This window comes from Solanum pennellii, chromosome 4 (genome assembly GCF_001406875.1).
Source record: "Solanum pennellii chromosome 4, SPENNV200".
NCBI lineage: Eukaryota > Viridiplantae > Streptophyta > Magnoliopsida > Solanales > Solanaceae > Solanum > Solanum pennellii.
Genome location: NC_028640.1, coordinates 76,545,677 through 76,569,699, shown reverse-complemented (window position 1 = coordinate 76,569,699; position 24,023 = coordinate 76,545,677). Strand labels below are relative to the sequence as shown.

The 24,023-nt window shown below is 30.3% G+C and overlaps 1 protein-coding gene across 2 annotated transcripts; it reads right to left on the bottom strand.

Moving 5' to 3' along the window:
* Positions 1-994: 994 nt before the first annotated feature.
* On the bottom strand, positions 995-11,388 carry LOC107015618 (probable alpha-amylase 2). Of its 2 annotated transcripts, XM_015215945.2 has the most exons (12): positions 11,114-11,388; positions 10,751-10,884; positions 10,429-10,466; positions 10,135-10,261; positions 9,805-10,031; positions 8,879-9,024; positions 8,635-8,747; positions 2,560-2,648; positions 2,170-2,292; positions 1,877-1,912; positions 1,602-1,700; positions 995-1,516 (listed from the first exon to the last, which is right to left on the bottom strand). In XM_015215945.2, the coding sequence occupies exons 2-12, from the start codon at positions 10,782-10,784 to the stop codon at positions 1,325-1,327; spliced, it is 1,224 nt and encodes a 407-aa protein (XP_015071431.1). In that variant the 5' UTR covers positions 10,785-10,884; positions 11,114-11,388; the 3' UTR covers positions 995-1,324. The 2 variants fall into 2 exon arrangements, with proteins under 2 accessions (XP_015071431.1, XP_015071432.1); XM_015215946.2 differs by having other exon boundaries at positions 10,751-11,388.
* Positions 11,389-24,023: the final 12,635 nt, after the last annotated feature.

Here is a 24,023-nt window from a genome sequence, read left to right as displayed (position 1 = left end):
CATTTCATAATTCAAATAAATAGCTGACTAAGAATAAAAAATTTAATCCATATATATCGTTAGACTCATAACATCGCTCGGTAGTCGATGTACTTTATGGTTTTTGGAATATATACACTATTGAGTTGAAACTTTGAAATATTCCTTCAACCAAAAGTAAATTTCAACCCTACCTTCTACATTTTTGACTTTTAACCCTAGGTAAATTATGATTAAGGTGAATATTAGTACTAATAAAGTTGAGTTTTCCTATGGATAACGTAAATTGGTAAAAAGACATTGGGAATAGAAGCTAGGGGAGATGATTATGGACTAAAAAAAAAAGACCAACTTTAATTAAATGATGGGTGAATTTTTTTTTAAACAGTGTGCATCACGTGATAAATACATGAGGGAGAAATATGAAAATATAATGATAATTTTGGGTTATTTATTGTATGATAATAGAAATTTTTATTTCATTTTTATTTATTTTGGAGATGTTGATAGGGGCATTGAGTTTTCAAGACATAAATCATGAGATGTATGACGATTTGTTATGATGGTGATGTGAGGAATCTCTCTGTTTTCGACACAACTCCATGTGATCCCTTCATTTCAATTTAACAGTCATTAGGTTATTTCTAGGTACCTTTGATATATATTGTTGGATAAGATAGAGTTTTGACTAGTCAAGAATGTTCACGTTTCGATAAATGTGAGGGCATATTAAAAGAAATATGATTAAGAACAAAGTTATACTGATAAGATATGAGTAGTCTCCGTGGTAAAATATGAAAGAAGTAAGATTGTGAAATGGTTCGAACATATAAAGAAAAGATGCATGAATGCACCACTAAAAAGGTACGAGGGGTTAGATGTAATAGGACTTAGAAGTGGTAAAGCCATGTCGAAGAAGAAACGAGAAAGGTGCTTAGATAAGACATGACAAAATTTTAGCTTACTAAAAACACGAAGGTATACTGATCACGAAATTGGGAAGAAGATGAATAAATAACAGAATATTGTCACATTTTATATAAGAAACAAAAGACAACCCTTTGATCTTTGTGACATGAAAATGGCTTCTTCCCTCATACAAAAGGATAACTGAATAAATAAACCTAAACCTCCTTATTACATTGCATTCAAGAACACTTTTATTAACATTCTGCAATGTCTAATGAACAGAAATAAAAAAAAGTCATCACTCCAACCAAACCAATAGAGGAGGATCCAGTATTAGAAGTAGGTGCACGGGTTTTGAAAAACACACACACACACACATATATATATACATATATATATATATATATATATATATATTAAGTGAGTAGCTATAATATTACTTTTGCCAGACTGCATAGCGATGGCCACTGGTCGCGAGAGTCCACTCTTTCCCAGCAGGGCACCATGATCCGTCCCCGATCTTCATGCTAACCTTTTCATTAATGGTTGCAGCGTATAAGTTTGACTGTGCCTCAATAATCCTTATAGATGAACGACTGTGTATGCCTTGATTCCTCCGAATAGCAATCTGAAGCATACATTTCAAACATTAGGATCGTCCAACTCTGACTGTTCACTCAATTTGTGTCTATAGTTAATAGATATTGACATACCAGCTTTTCAATTTGGTCATGCATGGAATTATCCCATTCGTAGAAATGGTCATAGAAAACTGATGGTATCCCTGGGTGCGTTAGAATGTATGCATAGCCCTGGAGTGATAAGTATAAGACCAGATTCCACAAAAGATGATCATGAAAAATAAGATCTGAACATTTGTATAGTAGGAGAAATCTGTAAACTAGAAGAACTAGAGGAATACAATATAGAAGTAAAAATAAGCTCGCAAGTCGAGCATCTAAATGTGAAGGATAGATGTTGAAACTACCTCCATAACATGACGTGAAGGGAAAGGCCAGTGCGCCTACAAGGTGAGATCATTATGTTAGTTGAGTAATCAAGGGAAAATATTTTAGTTTCCATGATAAGAAAAATATAAAAGAGTGTAAATGATCCAAGAAGCTAAATTCAAAAACAGATTAAATGAATGAATTGCATTAACCTATGCGACTGCATTAACAAAATCAAACAGTAGAATAGTTATGTAGCATAGGAAATGAAGCAGCGAAACCAAAGCAGAGACTAAAATCAACTAGATGCAAATCAGACAACATCAAGAACCTGAGTTGATCCAGTGTCGTGATTATCAATAAAAGTGACAGCCCTTGAAGGCCACCATCCTAAAACTCCTGGTGGTTTCCCCTTAGAGTCGCGCAAACGCCAGAATTCTCCTTTAACTGCTTCCTGCCATTGCATATAGATAATAAGGTTAGCACTATTTTCTGGTATATCCTCACTGAATCACAGACAAATCCCCGAATAAATAACTTGAACAAGAAATTTAAACATGTCATCAAAATTCATTTGGATTTGCTACCATTACTAAATTTGACCTGAAAACGTGTAGTCTTTGATACTAATATCAGATGAAAAGGACCCATCATTTTTATTAGGATCTTAAGTTTAATAGTCAATAAGCCTATGACTCAGGTCTCATATTTAAATGGATACCTGAAGGATTGCTTTTGTTGTAAAATCGAATGCAGTTGAAAGTTGTCCCGCGCCATCAATCCAATTGATGATTCTTTGCCTGTGACTATCTGCATATAACAAATAACGCTACCTTTAATATATAAACAGAACAGAGATATCTACAGAAGGGGGAAACCAAGGTATGGGCATGCTCTGCCCTGCCTCCACATTGTGTTACTGGATACAAGGAAATTGTCAACTGATTGGATCACATTATGTAGCTCAACACTGATGATTTAATAAGATTATAAAACTTGGATGATGATAGGTAGCTTCCTGTTACCTCAGAAGTTGACTCTTTTGAGGCACTTCATATGGTCTGCAGATATTTTATTTGTCCTTCAATTTCTCTCTTCTTTTTTTGTAATGGAACTTAGATGGTTAAGAATTAAAGACCTGATAAAACTAGCTTAATTAGTGTGAGTTAGTTATCAATCAATTTGTTAGTTAGTTAGTTGGCCATTATTCAACTTTCAAGTAGTTAGTTGTAGTTGGTTATAGTTAGTTAGTGCTCACATGTTTTGCATTTTCTGATTTGATAAACTACTCATTGATGTGTATATATACACATCAAAATGTACTGCTTTACTACACAATTCTTCAATAAAAAAGAAAAGTCCTCTTTTCCTTTCTTCATACTGCCAGAAGCTCAACCTCCATTAATGGAGGTATGAGACTACTTTCCAGCTTAGACTGCTGGTTCAAATCAGCTTGTATTGCTGATTTTATCATGGTATCAGAGCAAGGTTACTCATACTAAATCCTTTTGATCTAATTGATCGATCGATTCACTGATCATTTTTTGGTTGATTTTTGATCTGATCTGTTCTTCTCTTCTGTTCTCTTTTGCCTCCATTTGTTCTCTGTTTTTTTTTTATCTGGTCTGGTTAATTGCTTGTTGATAATTCATAGATTTTTCATTTTTGTTGAATATCAATTCATTCTCCATGGGTGATGCTTCTACTGATGTGAATACCAGTAACTCCTTAAAACGACCAGATTTTAGTAGTCCTTTCTATCTACATCCTTCTGAAAATGCTGTTTCTACTTTGGTTCCTATGGTGTTTGATGGAACTAGTTACAGATCATGGAGAAGAGCAGCTCTTAGAGCATTGTCCGTTAAGAATAAGACTGGATTCATCAATGGTAAGATTGTGAAGCCAAGTTTTACAGATCCATCATTCATGCAATGGGAGAGATGTGATGATATGGTGACATCTTGGGTTCTAAACTCCCTCTCCCCAGAGCTACGAGACAGCCTACAATATGTTAACAATGCTAAGGAATTGTGGGAGGAATTGGAGGATAGATATGATCAGACTAATGGATGCAAACTATACCAGTTGCAGAAGGAAATAAATGATTTGATGCAAGGCACTCTGAACATCACTGGCTATTATACAAAGATGAAGAAATTGTGGGAGGAAATGAGTGCAATTGATGTGAATTCACAATGTAGTTGTGTGTGTACTTGTGGAGGAAAGGTAAAACTGTACAAGGCTGAACAGGACAGAAGACTTATACACTTTTTGATGGGTTTAAATGAGATGTACACTGCCGTACGAGGGAACATCTTGATGATGTCTACTTTGCCTACAATGGCACAGGCATTTGCTATACTGTCACAGGAAGAGAGGCAAAGAGAAATGAAGCCTTTGAATCACATGGCTTTGGAGTCTACTTCACTTAATGCATCTATGTTGTCTCAAAACAATTCAATAAACTCTAGTTCTTATAGAGGAAACACAGGTAGGGGAAATGGAAGTTACAATAACACTGACAGTTCTAACAATAGCAATGCTGGGAATTTCAACAACAATAATACCTATAGGGGAAACTCTAATGCTGGTAGTAGATCAAATACATTTTGTGAGTATTGCAAACGAACTGGACATGTCAAAGATAGATGCTACAAACTTCATGGTTATCCAACCAATACAAGAAATCCAAGAGGAAGAGGAAGAGGATCTGCAGCAAATGTACATACCTCTGAGGGTGATAGTTACAAGTGTGAAGAGAGTTTTGAGCAGGGAAAGCAAATGCCAGTGAATCTGTCAAAGAGCCAATATGAACAATTGCTCAACTTGCTTGGAAATGAGTCTGAATATTCAAACAATGTGTCAAGTGGAACTGCAAGCCTAGCAGGTATACTTGCTTGTCATTCTTCCATAAGTAAGATAAGTGATATGTCATGTAAATGTGAAAGGTTAACTGCTGATTCTTGGATCATTGATTCAGGAGCATCTCACCATATGACCTACACAAAACACAATCTCATAAACCTTAAGCCTCTACCTTATCCCTTCTTAATCACCTTACCAAATGGATACAAGGTTAAAGTGACTGAAATTGGTGATGTGTGTTTGAATTCAACATTAACTCTGTATAAAGTATTGTATATACCTAGCTTCAAGTTCAATCTAATATCAGTTTACTGTTTAGCTAATCAACTCAAAGGGATGGTCAATTTTAACAATAGTTCTTGTTTACTGCAGGGCCCTTCTCTGAAGAGCCCTCTGGCACTTGGTAAAGCAAGGAGTGGTTTGTATCTCTTTGTTCAAAGTGTCACATTCCATCTGTAAATGATGATACTGGCTCCCAACAAAAGCTTCAATCTGTTTCTCTTATGAACTGTAAAGCACCATCACTTCCTAATGCAAAATACTCTCATATACTCAATAAAAAGGTCTGTTCCACTGATAAAATTTCTAACTCAGCTGCTCACTTTTCTTTCAATCAAGACAATGAATTCTTATGGCATGCTAGATTAGGACATGTACCATTTGTGAAAATGAAGGACATATCTACCATTCCTCTAAAATTCTCTAACAAACAACCTTTCACTTGTACAATTTGTCCAATGGCTAGACAAACTAGAATGCCATTTCCAGAAAGTGTTAGTACAACCAGTTCAATATTTGAGTTGCTACATGTTGATTTGTGGGGACCCTATAATGTACCAACACATGATGGACATCACTATTTCTTGACTATGGTAGATGATTACAGTAGAGCTACTTGGACACAACTTATTAGGTGTAAAAGCAATGCTCTTTGTACTATAAAAGCTTTCATATCCTTAATAGAAAATCAGTTTCACACTAGATTGAAAACTATCAGGTCTGATAATGGCTTAGAATTTTCTAGTACTGAGGCAACATGTTTCTTCCAAGAAAAAGGCATAGTACACCAGAAATCTTGTCCTTACACACCACAACAAAATGGGGTGGTAGAGAGGAAACACAAGTATCTTCTTGAGACAGCAAGGGCACTGTTATTTCAATCAAAAATTCCTGTGAGGTATTGGGGAGAGTGTGTATTAACTGCCACTTATCTGATTAATAGATTACCTACCAAACTACTTCAAGGGAAGTCTCCATATGAGTTGTTATATCAGAAGAAGCCTTTTTATTCACATCTTAGAAACTTTGGATGTCTTTGTTTTCCAACTACTTTAAAAACTCATAAAGATAAGTTTGAGCCTAGAACTGTACCTCACATTTTTGTTGGATATCCCTTTAACACAAAAGGGTACAAGGTCTTAAACTTGGTTACCAAGAGAATTCATGTGTCTAGAGATGTTTCTTTCTATGAAAATATTCTTCCTTTTGTCATTACTCCTGCTGGTTCTAGTTTTGATTCTATACTGCAGTGTCTTGTTCATCACTCTGATAAGTTGCCTTGCATGTCTAGTAAAACAAATACTTTTATTGATGATGATATGTTGAGTCAACACACACTGGATGAAGTCACTTGTGAACAAGTTTCCATACCTGAAAATATACCTATGACTGAATCAACAACACTTCTACTGAACTAAACATACCTGTCACAGCACCTACTGAACCAAATGCATCTGTTCTCACACCAAGAAGGACAACTAGATCTTGTCATCCTCCAAGCTACTTAAAAGACTACAACTACTTATTACCTAAGCTACACTCTTCTTCACATACAAATAATATTTCTGATTCTCAACATTCATTCACATCTTTCACAAATCATCCTGATCACATATGTTTCTCTACATTGTGTTCTGAAAGTCAGCAGTTGATCCATAGTGTTTCACATGACATTGAGCCTACATCTTATGAAGAGGCAAGCTTGAATCCAGCCTGGCAAGCAGCAATGAAACAAGAGTTTGATGCACTGCACACTAACAATACTTGGGAGCTAGTTAAGGTGCCAAAAGAAAAGAATGTTATTGGATGTAGATGGGTGTATAAGATCAAACATAAGGCAGATGGGAGCATAGAAAGGTTCAAAGCTAGACTAGTGGTAAAAGGATATACTCAACAAGCAGGGATAGACTACAATGAAACCTTCTCACCTGTGGTAAAGATGACTACAGTCAGAACACTAATCTCATTAGCAGTTAAGAAGAGCTGGGATTTGTACCAATTGGATGTAAATAATGCCTTCCTACATGGTGATTTGAATGAAGAAGTGTACATGGCTTTACCTCCAGGACTGGTAGTGGACAGTAGTGATATGGTATGCAAATTGAAGAAGTCTCTATATGGTCTAAAACAAGCCAGTAGACAGTGGTATGAGAAACTAGCTGATAGTCTTTGCTCAAAGGGTTATGTTCATTCAGACAGTGATTACTCACTATTTTACAAGAAAAATGGTCACTCCTTAGTATTTGTAGCTGTATATGTTGATGACATTATCATGACTGGCACTGATAAGAAGGAGATTGAATCTTTGAAACTCTTCTTGCATGAGAAGTTCAGAATAAAAGACTTAGGAAGGTTGCATTATTTTCTTGGATTAGAGATACTGTACAGGCAGGATGGTGTTCTTATTTCACAGAGGAAGTTTACTCTTGATCTCTTGAAGGAATTTGAGTCTATAAACTACAAATCTACCACTTCACCATTGGATCCTACTGAGAAGCTAAGGCTCACAGAAGGGAGGTTACTACAGGATCCTACTTACTACAGAAAATTAATAGGCAAACTGAATTTTCTTGCTAATACAAGAATGGATATAGCATATAGTGTCCAGCATCTCAGTCAATGCATGCAATCTCCTAGAGAACCTCATTTAAAGGCAGCTTACCATGTACTCAGATACCTACAGCATGATCCTACACTGGGAGTTTTTGTTAGTAATAGACCTGATATCACCATTAGTGCCTACTGTGATTCAGAGTGGGCTTCTTGCATTGATTCAAGGAAGTCAGTGAGTGGTTATTTGGTTCTCATGGGAGATAGTCCTATCAGTTGGAAGTCCAAGAAGCAACCCACAGTATCATTATCCTCAGCAGAAGCAGAGTATAGAGCTATAAGACAGGTAGTAGGAGAAGTGGTGTGGCTAGAAAGATTGCTTGGTGAACTCTCAGTAACAACACCTTTGCCTATACAAGTATTTTGTGACAGCCAAGCAGCAGTACACATTGCTAAGAATCCAGTATTTCATGAACGAACTAAACACATAGAAGTTGATTGTCATTTTGTCAGGACAAAGCTCCAAGAAGGACTGATTACACTCCAACATGTCTCAACAAACTCTCAGCTGGCTGATGTTTTCACTAAGGCATTGACTGGTGTTAAACATTCTAATCTGTTGAGCAAGTTGTCTGTGAATAGCTCACTTCCAACTTGAGAGGGGGTGATAAAACTAGCTTAATTAGTGTGAGTTAGTTATCAATCAATTTGTTAGTTAGTTAGTTGGCCATTATTCAACTTTCAAGTAGTTAGTTGTAGTTGGTTATAGTTAGTTAGTGCTCACATGTTTTGCATTTTCTGATTTGATAAACTACTCATTGATGTGTATATATACACATCAAAATATACTGCCAGAAGCTCAACCTCCATTAATGGAGGTATGAGACTACTTTCCAGCTTAGACTGCTGGTTCAAATCAGCTTGTATTGCTGATTTTATCACCTTTAATTATGATACAACATAAGACCGATTTTTACATCAATAAGTTCTCTCGTCTCGAAAAGGTCATTCCTAAAACTTGCTCATCTCTCCTTGCTTAATGAAATTCAACATTGATGGTACCATTTGTTAGAAAGGTGAATACATCTAAGTCACATGATACCTTGGTTGTAATCCAAATTGCTGCCCTTGTAATTGCAAGTGTCCCAGTATTCTCCAACTGCAAATATTGGCTTAGCTCCCTCGATATATTCCTTTACATACTTTGAAGCATAACTAAAGTTGAGAGAAAGGAAATCTCAGCTCTTTGCAAATGGAAAGACATCAAACAAAAGAAAAGAAAATGGAAATCCTGCCTTGAGGGGAAAGGGTACATAGAGAACTAAAGAAAGCAAGTGCACATTTACCCTTTGGCAAAATCAAAACGAAAATCTTGGAAGCCAACAGAGGATCTTAGCCACCGCATCCAGTCAATGAGATCTTTCCGGACAAAGGATTGTGTATGATCTATATTTGGAACTCCATTAAAGTTGTCTCCAGTGCTTTTGTTACCCTGGAAGATATCCTTAAAAGTATGAGAGTATACTCTGAAGGTGTTTTACTTGGAAATTGAAAATATGCAAGAAGAAAAAATCACTTATCCGTAAAATCTATCATCAAACATCACATTCAATTGATTATCTGAAAGTTCATTCGCTACAGAAATGAGCTAAACGACAGAAGACCAATTATTAGACTGAAGAGTATAAACCACTCAAAATAATAAACACTGAATTCCAGAAGTTAAAAGAACTAATGGTGAAGGTCGCCCGAAACTGAAGCCACGTGAATTCAAGATATTAACTCAAAGTTGTAGTCTTTGATATTCGATATGTAAAAATAGGCAGCAAAAACTGCGAAAGGGGACAACTCTTTTAAATTTTAATAATGAAAATTATCAAAATGAGTCTTCTTAAATAGGAAGATAAAAAGTAAGGTTTATCTAGAAATTTACTTCCGACTATTTGAAACTTCCTGAAGGAATCATAAGTTTTAGTAAGGTTAATGCACTAAACCAAGCTTAATGTTTAGATACAATTCATTCTTTAACTAATGCTAGCATCAGAGCTTCTTGATCTTCGGTTGGCGAATAGAAGTAAGTGGTTCATTTCCAGGAGAGGAATCTATCATCTATGCCACTCTCAAAAATAATAGAGTACACGAAAAATGAACATCATATACTAGAGAAAATGGTACTCATTAATTCTATGATCAAGTAGATGCAGATGAAAGGATAAATAAAAGTCTTAAGTTGCATATCCTCAAAGCAAGATTTCAGTTACAGCATCCTTACCCTTCCACCAGTGCAAGATGTAATAGCATGTTCATCCCAAGACATAGGAATTCCATCATAGCGATTGTAGATTCCACCATGCCCTTGGGTAGTCCCAACACGATGGTTAATGACTATGTCTGCCATCCCTCTAACTTTGTACTGCTTCAACTTATCAAGTAAAGCTTTTAAGAGATCCTCAGAACCATATGAAGAATTGAGAGAATAAAGGTTCTGTGGAAGGTAACCTATGATGAGAAAAAAACAACACAAAAGATAATAACTATCAAAAGAGAAGCTGAAAGAGTGCAGCGACAAAACTCAAATGACTAAAACACTTTAACTTCCAACCTTCAGGAGCCAATGACTGACACACCGGAGGCAGCCAAGCAGTTGTGATACCAGACTTTGCAATATCAGGAACTTTCATATCTAAATTTCTCCACCAATCATGTTTATGAGATTCCCAGTTGAATGCCTGCATGTACAATAGTTAAAAGACTTTTCTACTTATGAACAGAATTGACACAGATCAATGTTTACTTCTCAATTGTATTTTCCATTTCTTTATGTTCAAAACCTAACGCATCAAAATTCATCCTTCAACAAATTGTTATATGAAACTACTTTGAAAGAATATATCACCTGCAATATGATCTCCTTTCCATTGCGTATCACAACCACTACAAGCACATGAAAATTATAGTTTAGTTAGCATTTATCAGTATAGTCCCCCTTCAAAAATCTGTCTTACGAAATACAGTGATTGCTAGAGCTCCTAATGTAAGTAACTACACTAGTCTTAACAGAAAATAGAGCATGCACATCCCAATCATATACTCTTAGAATTGGTAAAGTTTTAAATAAAATACCAAAATATTTTGTCCAAATCTTCGTCTTTATTAAGTTCAAATCTCAGTCTTCCTTCTCAATTATGAAGCATATACAAAGGAAAAGAGAACCTTACATGGATCAGACTGCTGACTTTCATCAAACCCCATCGCAACGTTCCTTGCTAACTCGAACTCACAACCTTACTTTGCTTGTTCAGGAAAAAAAAGCCGATCGCAGCTTGAAATTACGTTCCTCAACCTAGCAACTCTGGTATTTAATACAGACGAAAAGTGAAATTAGTTTAATCGGATCGATTCCTCTAATACGGAATCATGAATTCTCAACCGTGAAACGGAAAAAGGAGAATTGCAATTGAAGAAAAGTAGGGATTCTGCTAGTAAAAAAAAATCGATCACGACATAAACAAGAAATTCAAAAAGAACAATATTTTTTAATTTTATATTTACGAAATGGAGTTGAGATTCCAGGAATTTACAGAAAGTAATCCATTTCCCTGATTCGTTCCACTCCGAAATCGTTCGTCACTGATATTCATGTTTGACGGTGAATTGGCAGTGACACGTGGCAATTGTTCATTGGAAGCTTGGAATTGACGCAATGGGGTGGAGGAGATTTACGACGCGCCGAGAATGGTGCGGTGGCGGTAACGGCGGCGACTGTCCATTGGCGTGGTGACAGTTCATACAAATTGCCATTAATTAAACGACCAACTTTACTGTTACTGATTCAAAACCCATTAAATTTAAGTACTTCATGAGGGAACTGGTTCCTAAAAAACCCATTAAATATAGTGCTTTTAATTTTTATTTTATTTTTTAAGTGTTTGAATTAAAAAAAAGATAAATACTTTTCTTTAAGCTAAAAAAAAAATAAGTTAAATATATAAACCATTTAGCTTATGATTTTTAATTTTAAATCAAAAATTATAACTCAAATAGGAGGCTAACTAATTATGATGGTGTAAACAGTTAATTTCTTAAAACTTTTGTACCTAACTTAAAATGTTTCATAACAATAGAAAGAAAAAATTAAAAAAAAAACGAATTGAAACGGCTGATTTCAATCAAATCACGCTCTCAAAAACTTGAACTTGGGCAAATCCAGACTTCTATCAACAGATTATGATTTTCAAGGTTTGTGTTGTTTTCAACCTCGAGAGATTCTGTTGCTCCTTGAATAATTTTTAAATATTCAACATTGATTCTTTATAACCATAGCTCCCTTAATGAAGAAGAGGTTCCACTTTTATCGATTATCTGGAGAACGATCGAAGTAGGCTTTCCAGCGTCTTTCATCGGAGGAATAACATATACTGTTACATTTTTTGGCTCTGGTCTTTTGTTCGACAACCCGCTAATGCCGTGTGCTGTAGTTATGACATTTGTTTCCCTAATATTGTTTATGTTTGTTTTGGTCATAACACTCTTCTTCATTGTTATGGTTATAAAGACAGAAAGACTCAAACCAATGTTGAATGATTCTCTTGCTCGTTGAATAATGTTCAATCTCCTCACATTGAAATCATTCAATATTGGTTTGAGCTTTTCTGTCTTTATAACCATAACAATGAAGAAGAATGTTATACCAAAACAAACATAAACAATATTAGGGAAACAAATGTCATAACTACAGCACACGGCATTAGCGGGTTGCCGAACAAAAGACCAGAGCCAGAAAACGTAACAGTATATGTTATACCCGATGAAAGACGCTGTAATTTCTTCAGCTTGAGCTTCCATCTTCATAATATCTGTATAAAGCCTCCTTTGACCATTTTCCAAATTGATCATCGATTCGACCGAGCAAGCCAAAGCTTTTGGTGGAGGTGGAGGAATCACTTGAACATTTTGGGGAGGTTGAGGAGGTGGAGGTGAAGGAATCACTTGAACATTTTGGGGAGGTTGGGGAATATTTACCAACATATTGCAAGAGTCCATTTGAGTGTTTGAATCCATACTAACAACTGTTGATAATGATATTTATAGTGGCTGAAATATTTTATTTTGTTTTAAAACTTAAAACTAAATAGATTTTTTCAAAGTTTACAATTATTATTTTGTAAAAGGAAAAGTTATCCTACTGTTGAACCCAACATAAAGAATATTTATACTTTATGGGAGAAGAATTTGAAAAGAATAAAAATGATAATATTCACACATTACTCTTTCATATATATCTTTTAAGTATGTGCAACTTATTTTATGTATATTTGGAAAAGGGAAAAATGATTCAACGATTTGGTTATAATTTTAAGAATTTCGTCGATTTAGTCATCTTAGATATTCAAGATCACAGACTTTGCATATGTTCCATCTGCATTTAGCACAAAAACAGCCATATTTTCAAAGGAGGCAGCAGACTTTATACTGTACATCTACATCTGCATTAACATTAAAAGGGCAAATCGCTGACCATAATATTTATTATTTTCTAAATCATATTTCCAGTCATCATTCAATAGAGAATAGTTTGTTAAAATATATATAATTACTTCTTATTAATAAATGTGTCAAATTAAATTATGACAAATAAATGTAAAAAAGGAGAGTATTTATAAAAAAAAATAATGAAAACAAAGCAGTACCATCTAATTGCTTTTTTAATTATTATTATTATAACAAAGTAGTACCAGTACCTTTATTGCTTTTGTTTTATTATATGCAGTAGTCTGCACTTGTTACAGCACAGTAAGAAAAAAGATATCACTTTTTAACTTTTTAAGTCTGTAAAATTCACACTCCAACTTTTTTGTACAACCTACTGAAAGAAAGAAATTATTAGCATCGCTAATGAATTAAAAGGAAAGCAGTGTCAATAACTACACTTTAAAGAAATAAATTCTTACTCGTATTTTTTCTTAAAGGATTTTCATATCATACCTACTTCAATATTGTTTCTATTTATTTTAAAATATAGTAATAATATTATTTAGCAATGCTGACTATTCTGTGTTAGTCAAACGTGGGTTCTACGTACTTATTCACTATTCTGATTAAAAGAAGGTTATAAAAGAAACTAATTTAAACCATAAATTTATATCTCATTTCCAGAAAATAAAGTATATTTTTACGTTCATAATTTGAAAATAATTTCAAAACTTAATATTTTTTCATGACAATAAATATCAGTCCAATAAGCTAATTATTCATTCATTAATTCGTATATTTACTTTTGCACGACGTATTCGAAAACTATTATAAGACTGTGCATAATAGTTTTGGAGTGAAAATTTTTCATGGCTTTTTTTTATTTTCATTTTTTTGCTGACACGTTTCTTTATTTGTTTATATTTTTTCAATAGCAACCAGTACGCTTTTGGTTTTTATTCTACTGTTAAACCAATAGGAATCAGTATAGCTTTTGTTTGTTTTTTTCTGGTCTGTCTAAATAAGAGAGTGGACTGAAATTTATTTTCAGGTACAATACAAAAAAGATATACAAGCATTAATTGGAGAGTACATTTATTTTCAGGTTAATACAAAAAAGCATTAATTGTTGGAGGCAAAAGAATACGGATAAAAAATGTCATATTGTACTGTCAATATAAAACATCATTTAAGTAGTGGAAAGGACAGGAAATAAATGCTATTATTTCTTTTTTTATTAATTATAGAATTTGTTGCAATTCTTTATTTCCTTTATTCGCCATAGCCTAATTGTACATAAATTTACTATATAAAAGGGTAAAAGAACCAAACCATAATGAGACGTATAATTTGATGGTTATATATATATGGTTCCAATGTTAACTTATCAAATCATGGAAAATAAGAAAGAAAAAGCAAACTACTATGAAAAGGGAAACATAAATTAGTGTTAAAATACTAAACGAATGAACAGTATTATTAATATTATTCTCATCGTAATTAACTTTTAGTAATTCCTTCATATAGGGTTAACGCTTTTTGTCTGAAGTGAATTAATGGTCTTTCTAGATTTACCATCTAATTTAGCTTTTATATATACCAATCTGATTATAGTTTCGTCAGGATATTATGCTTATAAATAGCACCAAAAAAATTATATTTCTTAATTTATATTAGGAAATTCATAATTAATGGTAATGTACATAATTTTTTAAAAATGTAAGTAATAATAATAAATATGACAGTAATGTGTGTATAAATATGCTAATGTACCAGTACTATTGCTTTTGTTTGTTTTTTCTGCAGTAGTAGTCTAAATAAGATGGATGGAGAGTAGACTACTGACATTTATTTTTAGGTTAGAATACAAAAAAGATATACGAGCATTAATTGTTGGAGGCAAAAGCAGGAGAAAAAGTGTGGATATAATAATAATTACTTAAGTAGTGGAATGGAAAGGAAATAAATGTCATGTGCTATAATTTGTTTTTTATTAAAATGGATCATTTAATCTCAACCATTTTTCTTTCATTTTTTTCACCTTTCTTACATATTTCTTTACTGTTACTGATCCAAAATTCTATACAAAGGTTGCACAACATCTTTAGTTATTTTCAAAAGCCCATTAAAGATTAGTACAATTTATGGAATACGAATCAAGTTAGAATACAGCTTTTTAATAAATCAAAAGTTACAAATAAAAGTGAATAATGAATTTAGTCAAACTGTTATGAAACAACTTTTTGGATACAATTTCAAAATACAACTTTTAAAATATAAAATCAGTTTAGAATATATTTTTTGTTAATCAAAAGCTAAAAATAAAATTACACAAGTACAAATATTTCATATACAACATACAAAATACATTTATTTTGAATACAAATACATTTGAAAACTGAATTTAAACAAAGCATACAAAATAATTAATTTGAATGCACATGGATACAATATGCTTAAATAAATATGATATTGCTGAAAAATATAATGAAAATATAAAAAATAAACATATATACTAATATGAATAAAATTTAAATAAGAATATATAGCATTTTAGCCGTCTATAATTTGATTTAAATAAATACAATATTCTGAAAATGCAATTGACAGATAAAAAATATAACTGACAATACTAATATGAACAAAAATTAAGTATGAAATTATATAAATTATACATTAACTAAGATTGAAAAAATGTAAACACCAAAATACAAAACCTACCCTAAAAAGCAACGAGATCTACTTAAAAAATCAGATTCAAAAGGAATTTATTAAATAAAAATTTTGAAATTGAATAAATTTGGACACAAAAATACGTAAACGGTCAAATAAAATACAAATCAAAAGTATTTTTTTTAGTATTAATCCAATAAATACAAATTAAAAGAAAGTTATTCAATTAAATGAGAATATGATGCAAATATTTTATTTGATATTTTTCTATTTTAATAATAATATAAAAATTTGAAAGAACAGAAAGGGGAATACAATTAATGAATAGAGAGAAAATGGGATTAATAAGGAGGGACAATATAATGTATTTTAAGAGGATAATTATAAATGTATAATTTGCTATATGAACAATATATGAGAGAAAATATGTGATTAATATGAAATAAATTAGGAGCTAAACTAGGATACATTATATTTTTTAAAATATTGCTATAATGACATTTTTAATAATTATTTAAAGTATTGTTGTTTTTAACAATTATATCTGAAATTTTGACTAGTTAGCTAATTTTTCCTTTGTGGGCAGGGCCTTTACCATCATAAAATATTTCTATTTTATATTGTAGTGTCGTAGAGGGGTGGGGTGGGGTGGGATGTGGCGGGAGAGAGAGAATTGCAAACCCATTAACTATTATAGTAATGAAAATTTCATTTTAAACGCTTATGGGATCCATTTTCATTTTCATCTTTATCGATATTGTATTGTAACGATTGAATAATAGTATATATTCAACAATTTTCTATTTATGAATTTAATCTTAAAATTATCATAATACTATATCTAAACATGATTAATAATTTATACTTAAACAATTTCCTACTTACATGTTTAATCTTGAAAATTATTAGAATACTATATCTAAACACATAATTAATAATATACATACCCTATCAAGTAACACCACCCTATCTCACACATTTTGAATGATTTACACCATAATATCTTTGTTTAATAGCAAAATATGAAAAATGTTATTTTTAACTTAGTTATGAGGTGTTCAGTATGGAAACTTATATAAATCTCACTAGCATATTATCTAATCACTTAGATACAGTCATATACATATTGATTAAACCAGATATATTTTACTGTCGATATAAACATTACTTAGTTAGTGGAATCGAAAGGAAATCAATGTCGTTAGTTCATATGCTGTAATTTGTTTTTTATTAATTATATACTCATATGTTGCTATTTTTTATTTCCTTTCTTTCATCATAGTCTAATTATATATGTCACGCCTTTTTTTTTCAATTATTTATTTTTTGATTTTTATTTGTTTTGAATTATTTTTGAAAGAAAAAAGAGTTTTTCCAATTAAAGTGACATTTTGAAAATGGATTATTACTATTTAGAGTCGCCACTTGGAATTGAGTTTTGGTGTTCCAAGTCACCTTATTTAAATCCCTAATCAAAATGAAATTTGACTCTATCTTTTATTGGTCTGCAAACTAGAAATTCGGGTAAGGAATTCTGTTGACCGAGGGGAAGGTGTTAGGCACCCCTGAAATCCCGTGGTTCTAGCACGGTCGCTTTATTAACTTTGATATGACTTGACTTAATTTTGGATATTATATTATTTAAACTTAATAATAAATTTTTATTTACCCAAATTATTGTTTAACTTAATTGAAACTGACTAATTTATTTGAAATGATCTTTTTTTTTTTATGCGTACGTCCATTAATTTTAAACTTGAAAAATCCGTTTATTTTAATTTATTTTTATTAACATTTGTGTGTATTTGTGTGTGTGTTTATATTAATTGAATGTATATAAATGTCTAATATTTTGAAAGTAGAATTTATATAGGAAAGAGATTTTAGTGTTTGAGTAATTTTAGGATTATTTTTTTAAGTACATTTTTAAACAAGAGGTAAAATATTAAGAGATTTACTATTAATTTTACAAAAAAAAATTTAATTTTTTTTTAATGCTGCACGTTCTTTTAAGGGAAAATTTCATATATGGCAAACTTATTTAATTAAATAACATTATATGGATATAGTTTACCTAATTACATTCTATGGGTATAGTTTAGTTATTTTAGGTATCTTTAATTTTGTATATACGGTTTCTTTTGTTTTTTATATATATAATTTTATTTTAAAAAATAGTTTGTAACTGAAGCGTTAAATATGCTAACAATAAATATAGATAATGGCATAATTTAAGGTAAACGTCCTTTTTTTAAGGTAAACGTTCAAATTCATATTTTTTTCAAGAAAATAAGAATTATACAGCAATTGAAACAAAAGATAAACTTGTTTTTGCTGTTTATGAAACAACAGTTCATCAATTTTTTTATTTTTTCTTTGTAATCGAATTCAGGTAACTGTTCATTTGATGAAAATTCATGTTTATTATTGCAATAATTATACAATGTTCTATTGGATTTACAAATTTTGATTTATGTGCGTTCGTTATTGTGGTGTCGTAATTTTTTATTTTTTTTTAAACTGGTTTCAAAATATGATTATTTTAAGCAGAAATTTCGTACTATACAAGTATATACTTTTTGTTGATGTAGTATTTGTATATTATAAAGAAGATTAGTGTAAGCGAATACAAGTAATCGTTGATGATAATTGTATATAGCCATAAAGTAATTGTTTTGCTTTTGATACAATTATATACTTTTTTTGATATAGTATTTGTATATTAAAAAGTATATCAGTGTAAAATTAATTCAGTAATTTGATTGTATAATAGTGTTGTATTAATTGTATATATGATCTCTTTGAATGATTTGATTTTTTTTTTTATAATTGTACAAATAATGGTTTTATTGGCTATTTTGGTTATGCATTCTGGTTAATATGTGTACATGAATATAGTAGTTAAACATGACAATATATACAACAGTCTAAATGACTTTGTATATACTCCAATAATATATAAACTTAATATATACTAACTTCAATAATTTGTATATACTACTAAAATATACAAATTACAATCATATATGAAAATTTTCCATTTGTATAACTAAATCCAATTACTTTGTGTATATATGTATACAAAAACAAAAATAATAATGAGCCTTTAATATACAATCCGCTACTTCCACTATTAAAATTTAGTATATATGTATACAAAAACAGACAATTTTGAAAACAGTCATGAACAGATCAATTTTTGTATGTGCATATAAACTTAATATATACTAACTTCAATAATTTGTATATAACTAATAAAATATACAAATTATAATCATATGTGAAATTTTCCCATCTGTACAACTAAGTCCAATTACTTTTTGTATATATATACAAAAACAAAAATAATAATGAGCCTTTAATATACAATCTGCTACTACCACTATTAAGACTTGGTATATTATTCATTATACATAACTTAAAGTATGTATAAAGTAATCAAATCCACAGACACATATACAAATATATACTAAAACATGTGTGTACTAAACATGCAATATACTATATACAATTACGTGAATACAAAATTTACTTAAACAATAAATTTTTGTATATTGACATCTAAGTAACAAAAAAATTGTATCTAAATTTTTGTTTTAAGCCACTACCTCATAATTATGATGTTTTTCAGATCCGTCAACTTCACATGCATTTTCTTCTGAATCAATGTTTACTGCTTTCCTCTTTGTACAATTTTAATGCCTCTAGCTTTAGCATTGTTAATAACTTCTTGAACTGTCGTAGGGTCATATTTTTTCTTTGATCTCAATTCTTCCATTGTTTGTTCATGTTGAACTTGTTTTGATTTTACCATAGACCCTACATTAACCCCAAAATCTTGAGTTAAACCCATTGAAAACGATTGTAAATTGTCAACAAAATTGACATGCAATAGAATACCTCTGATAATCCTCATAGATGAAGATGATTCATTCATTCTGTGACTAATTTGAGATCTAATAAGAACAAACAATCGATTATTTCATCAAAAAAATATGAAAAAAACATAAGAAACACAATACATATACAATTGTTGAATAAGGAAAAATAAAGGAAAAAGACTAAAATTTAGGAGTACCTACGAAAATTGAATTCAACTTCGGGAGGGAGTAATTGAATTTTGGACAATTTGAAATTCAAATCGGATAGAAGTATTAATTGTAGGAGAAAAAGGTAGAATATGAATAGGACAGATAATATTGTTTTGTGTAAAATTATATACAAAATTAAAAAAAAAAAGATTTTTATATTATTGGTTATATAATAGGTGGTGGACCCCATTAATTATAGCAAAAAAAAAAACTATAATTATAGAAAGTAAATAAATTAAACTATACCCTATTATATAATTATTTAGGAATGTTTGCCATTCCATATAATTTTCCCCTCTTTTAATTATCTTTGGTATTTTTTTTTTTATAATAAAGTAATAATTTTTTTGACATTTTCTTGAACTCACTTTTTATCTTCTTTTTTTTTTTACTTTATTTTTATAAAAAAAAACTTACGTTTTTGTTAACTTTTTTGTTATTATTTTATTTCTATTTTTTTTTTTTTTATTAACTTTCTGTTATATATTTTTTATTTTATTTATAAAATTTGTCTTCTTCTCCTTTTTTATTTTTTTTTAAAAATAATTTTTGTTACTCTTTTTCTTTTACGTTCTTTTTTTTTTCATTCTTTTTTTTTAATTTCTTGTTCGATATATTTTATTATTATTATTTTTTTGCTTCTCTTCTTTTTCTTTTTTTTTTTCTTCATTTTTTCACGTTCTTTTTTTTTCTATTATTTTCTGTTTCTTTTTTATATATATAAAAAATTTCTGTTATTTCTTTTATTTTATTTTTTAATGCTGTCTTCTTCTTCTTCTTTTTTATTCTTGTGGTTTTTCTTTTTTGTTACTTCTTTTTTTTTATTTTACGTATTTTTTTTTAGTTTCTACTTTTTATTTTATTAGTTTTATATTTTTATTTTTTTATTTTCATTCTCCTTTCCTCTTCTTCTTTTTTTATTTTTATTTTCTGTTTCTGTTTTTTTTTTCAAATTCTGTTATTTTTTTATTTTTTTTATTCGTTTTTTTTTTAATGTTTTAGGCTTTCTTGTTTTTANTGTTTTTTTTTATGTTTTAGGCTTTCTTGTTTTTTATTTTTTTATTTTTTATTCTTTTGTTCTCTTTATACAATTTCTCAAAAAAAAATTATTATAATTATTAATAGTAATTATCATTATTTTATCATGAATCTCTAGATGAAATTACAATTCTACTTAGATAAAAAAATTTTACTAATTATTTATATATCCTAATCTAACAAGTTTATAAATTTATTTATTTGTTTTTTTTTAGTGAAAAACTAGGCTCCAGAAAACATTACTTCACAAATTCAATTTTAATATAAATTGCATCTAAAAGTTTAGACAATAATAATAATAATAATAATACACAAAAAAAAATGTATGATACATATTTTATTCATATTATTTTTTAGGTGGAAACATTTTCTTTTTTTTTTTTTCGTTTTTTGAGAAAAAAAATAAAAAAAAATCTTAACATGCATCACATATTGATATTGCATAATAATAACATACGATTCGAAAAACTTCATATTATTAGATTCAAATTTTCATACAACATTACATTTAAATAATGCGAGAACGAAAAAAAACTCTAACTCTGACCTAATTCTCAAAAGAATGACTCACTTTTGTTCATATATTTTCTCTCTGTATTTCTCTGTATCTCTCTATATCTGTGTGTATTTTTTCTTCTCAAGTTTTTTTATAATAATTTTTGGCTGAGAGTCTGGTGCTAATTAAAAGGAACGTAATAGAGTGAGATTAGGATTATATTTGAAATATTGTTGAGGGAATTGGGGTTGAGATAAGGATATAAAATAAATAAATAATAATAATAGAAAATTAACAAAAATAAAAATAATAAAAAAAATGTGTAAAATTTAAAAGACACGTCCAAAAGAGAAGAGAGAGAAAAAAAATAAAAAATAAATAAAAAAAATGGGATGAGATTTTTTAGTAAAATAAGTTAGGAAGTTGGGAATAATTAGGATAAGGGGAAGGTAATTTGAATATTTAGGACTCCTTTTTTTTCCATTAATTTTAAACTAATTAAAAGTTGAAGATTTAAAACAAATACCATAAATTCATAATTTTTTATTATTAAAGTAATTTACACAATTTATTTTTCATTTATTTTAAATATAACCTTTTTTTAAAATTGGTGTTAAATCTTTATATTTTGGTAAAAAATTAGTGTTCACAATATATATATATAAAAGGGGAAATGAACCAAACAATGAGACTTGAGTATTTATTGATATTATTCTCATCGTAATTAACTTTTAGTAATTCCTTCATATAGGGTAAACGCTTTTTGTCTGAAGTGAATAATGGTCTCTCTAGATTTACCAACTAGTTTAGTTTTTATATATATATGACTTTCTTTCCTTACGTAAATGTATAAATTGATTTCTATTTATTATTATATAAATTATTAGTGATTAATTCAATTCATTGATGATTATAGTTACGTGAAATTGGTGATTATATAAATTAGTTTTTTCGTACATAATTCTATAAATAGATTCTTCAAAGATGTAATATTTTGAAAGTATAGATACTAATCATAAATATGGTAGTGAAGTATGTGTTTTTCCTTCAAATTGTGCGGCACAAGGAAATGCATATACACACACTATAAAATATAACATTATATTAAAATATGAATTGTGATTGAATCGATTCTGATTTGTTTTTAAGTGTATATGGTAGTAAAATATATGTATCTATATGTATGTTGCTCGTATACGGTAGGAAACCCTTAATTAGTGGTAAGATATTTTAATATTTTTAAAGTATAAAATGATAGTAAAATATATATAATTATGTAGTGGTTTTTTTTAATAAAAAAGCTAAAATAAAAAGAAAACCCTACCTAAAAAAGAAAAAGAATAGAGAATAATTAAATATGGGTTGTTTTGGTTATTCCACTTACCTATTAGATTAAAAGTGCTCGATCGAAAGAAATAAGGGACCATTTTGAACTTTTTTCTCAAAGATTTTATAGTCCTTGAAACCCCTTTGGATCAATTTGTAAGTTGTTCTTGGAACCCCTTTGGATCAATTTGTAAGTTGTTCATCGTGATGAAATAGTCATGTCGTATATTATTAATAATAACGAGTATAATATGTTTTTGTTGTAGGTATGGCTTTTGAATGCTTGAGACAATTGTTTATTTCCATGTTATGCAAAGGTGATGATGAATCGGTACGTTTGCCTGATTGTATTGTGATTGATATCTTGAATAGACTTCCTATAGAAGTCGTTGTTCGATGTCAAAGTAAAAGGGATTATTTGGGAGCTTTGATCTCATCACGCGATTTTAAGACGTTACATCTGAGTAAAGCTAATGCGAGAGGACCCATGCTTCTTCTCCGTGATAGTACTCGTACCAACAAAAAACTCTATGTGGTTACTAATTATCTGACTAAACCCGTCAACATGGAAAATCTGTATCTCCATTCTCAGCTTGTGGTGAATAATAAAAAGTACCAAGGAGTTCATCCTCCTCATATTAGATTCTCATGTGAAGGAGTTATTCTGTTTGTTAATGATGCACGTTGTGGTAAAATTTGTTATGTTTTGAACCCCACAACACAAGAGGAAGTTATTGTACAACGCACAGATCACAATTTATTATGTGCTCTTTATTATTGTCCAGTGGATCATCAATTCAAACTTCTTTCTGCGGGAGTAATTAATGGCTCTTTAGTTGTATATTTAGTATATACATTCAAGACACAGACTTGGAGGGAAATACGCGGTACTAGTGTCAACTTGTTGCCTCTATACAAGAAAGGATCTCCAGCAATGGTTAATCGAGCATTGCATTGGATCACACACTGTGATTTACAAAACAAGCCTAGTTGTGACAACAATGGTATTCTCATTTTTAAAATGGATAATGAACAAGTCTATGCTAAACCTCATCCTGGAAGTGTTTGCAACATCAATGAACATAAATCCATGATGACTCTCTTAGTCATGGAAAACAATTTGTGTTTCTGTCACTTGCTTGCCTCTCAGCCTGCACTAGCACTAGATATATGGATCTTGGAACACTACAAAAAGTGGGCATGGAACAAGACATATAACATCAATCTAACTCCTTATGGTCCAGGTCGTAACCCCGACTATCTGCATCGGATCATGAAACCTCTCTACATCCAAGACGGTATATTTTTATTCTACTTTAAAGCTGATAAATATTTATTTCTTTATGATTTACGTCATAAAACCCTCAACCCTCTTCAACTCCCGCAAATGATCAA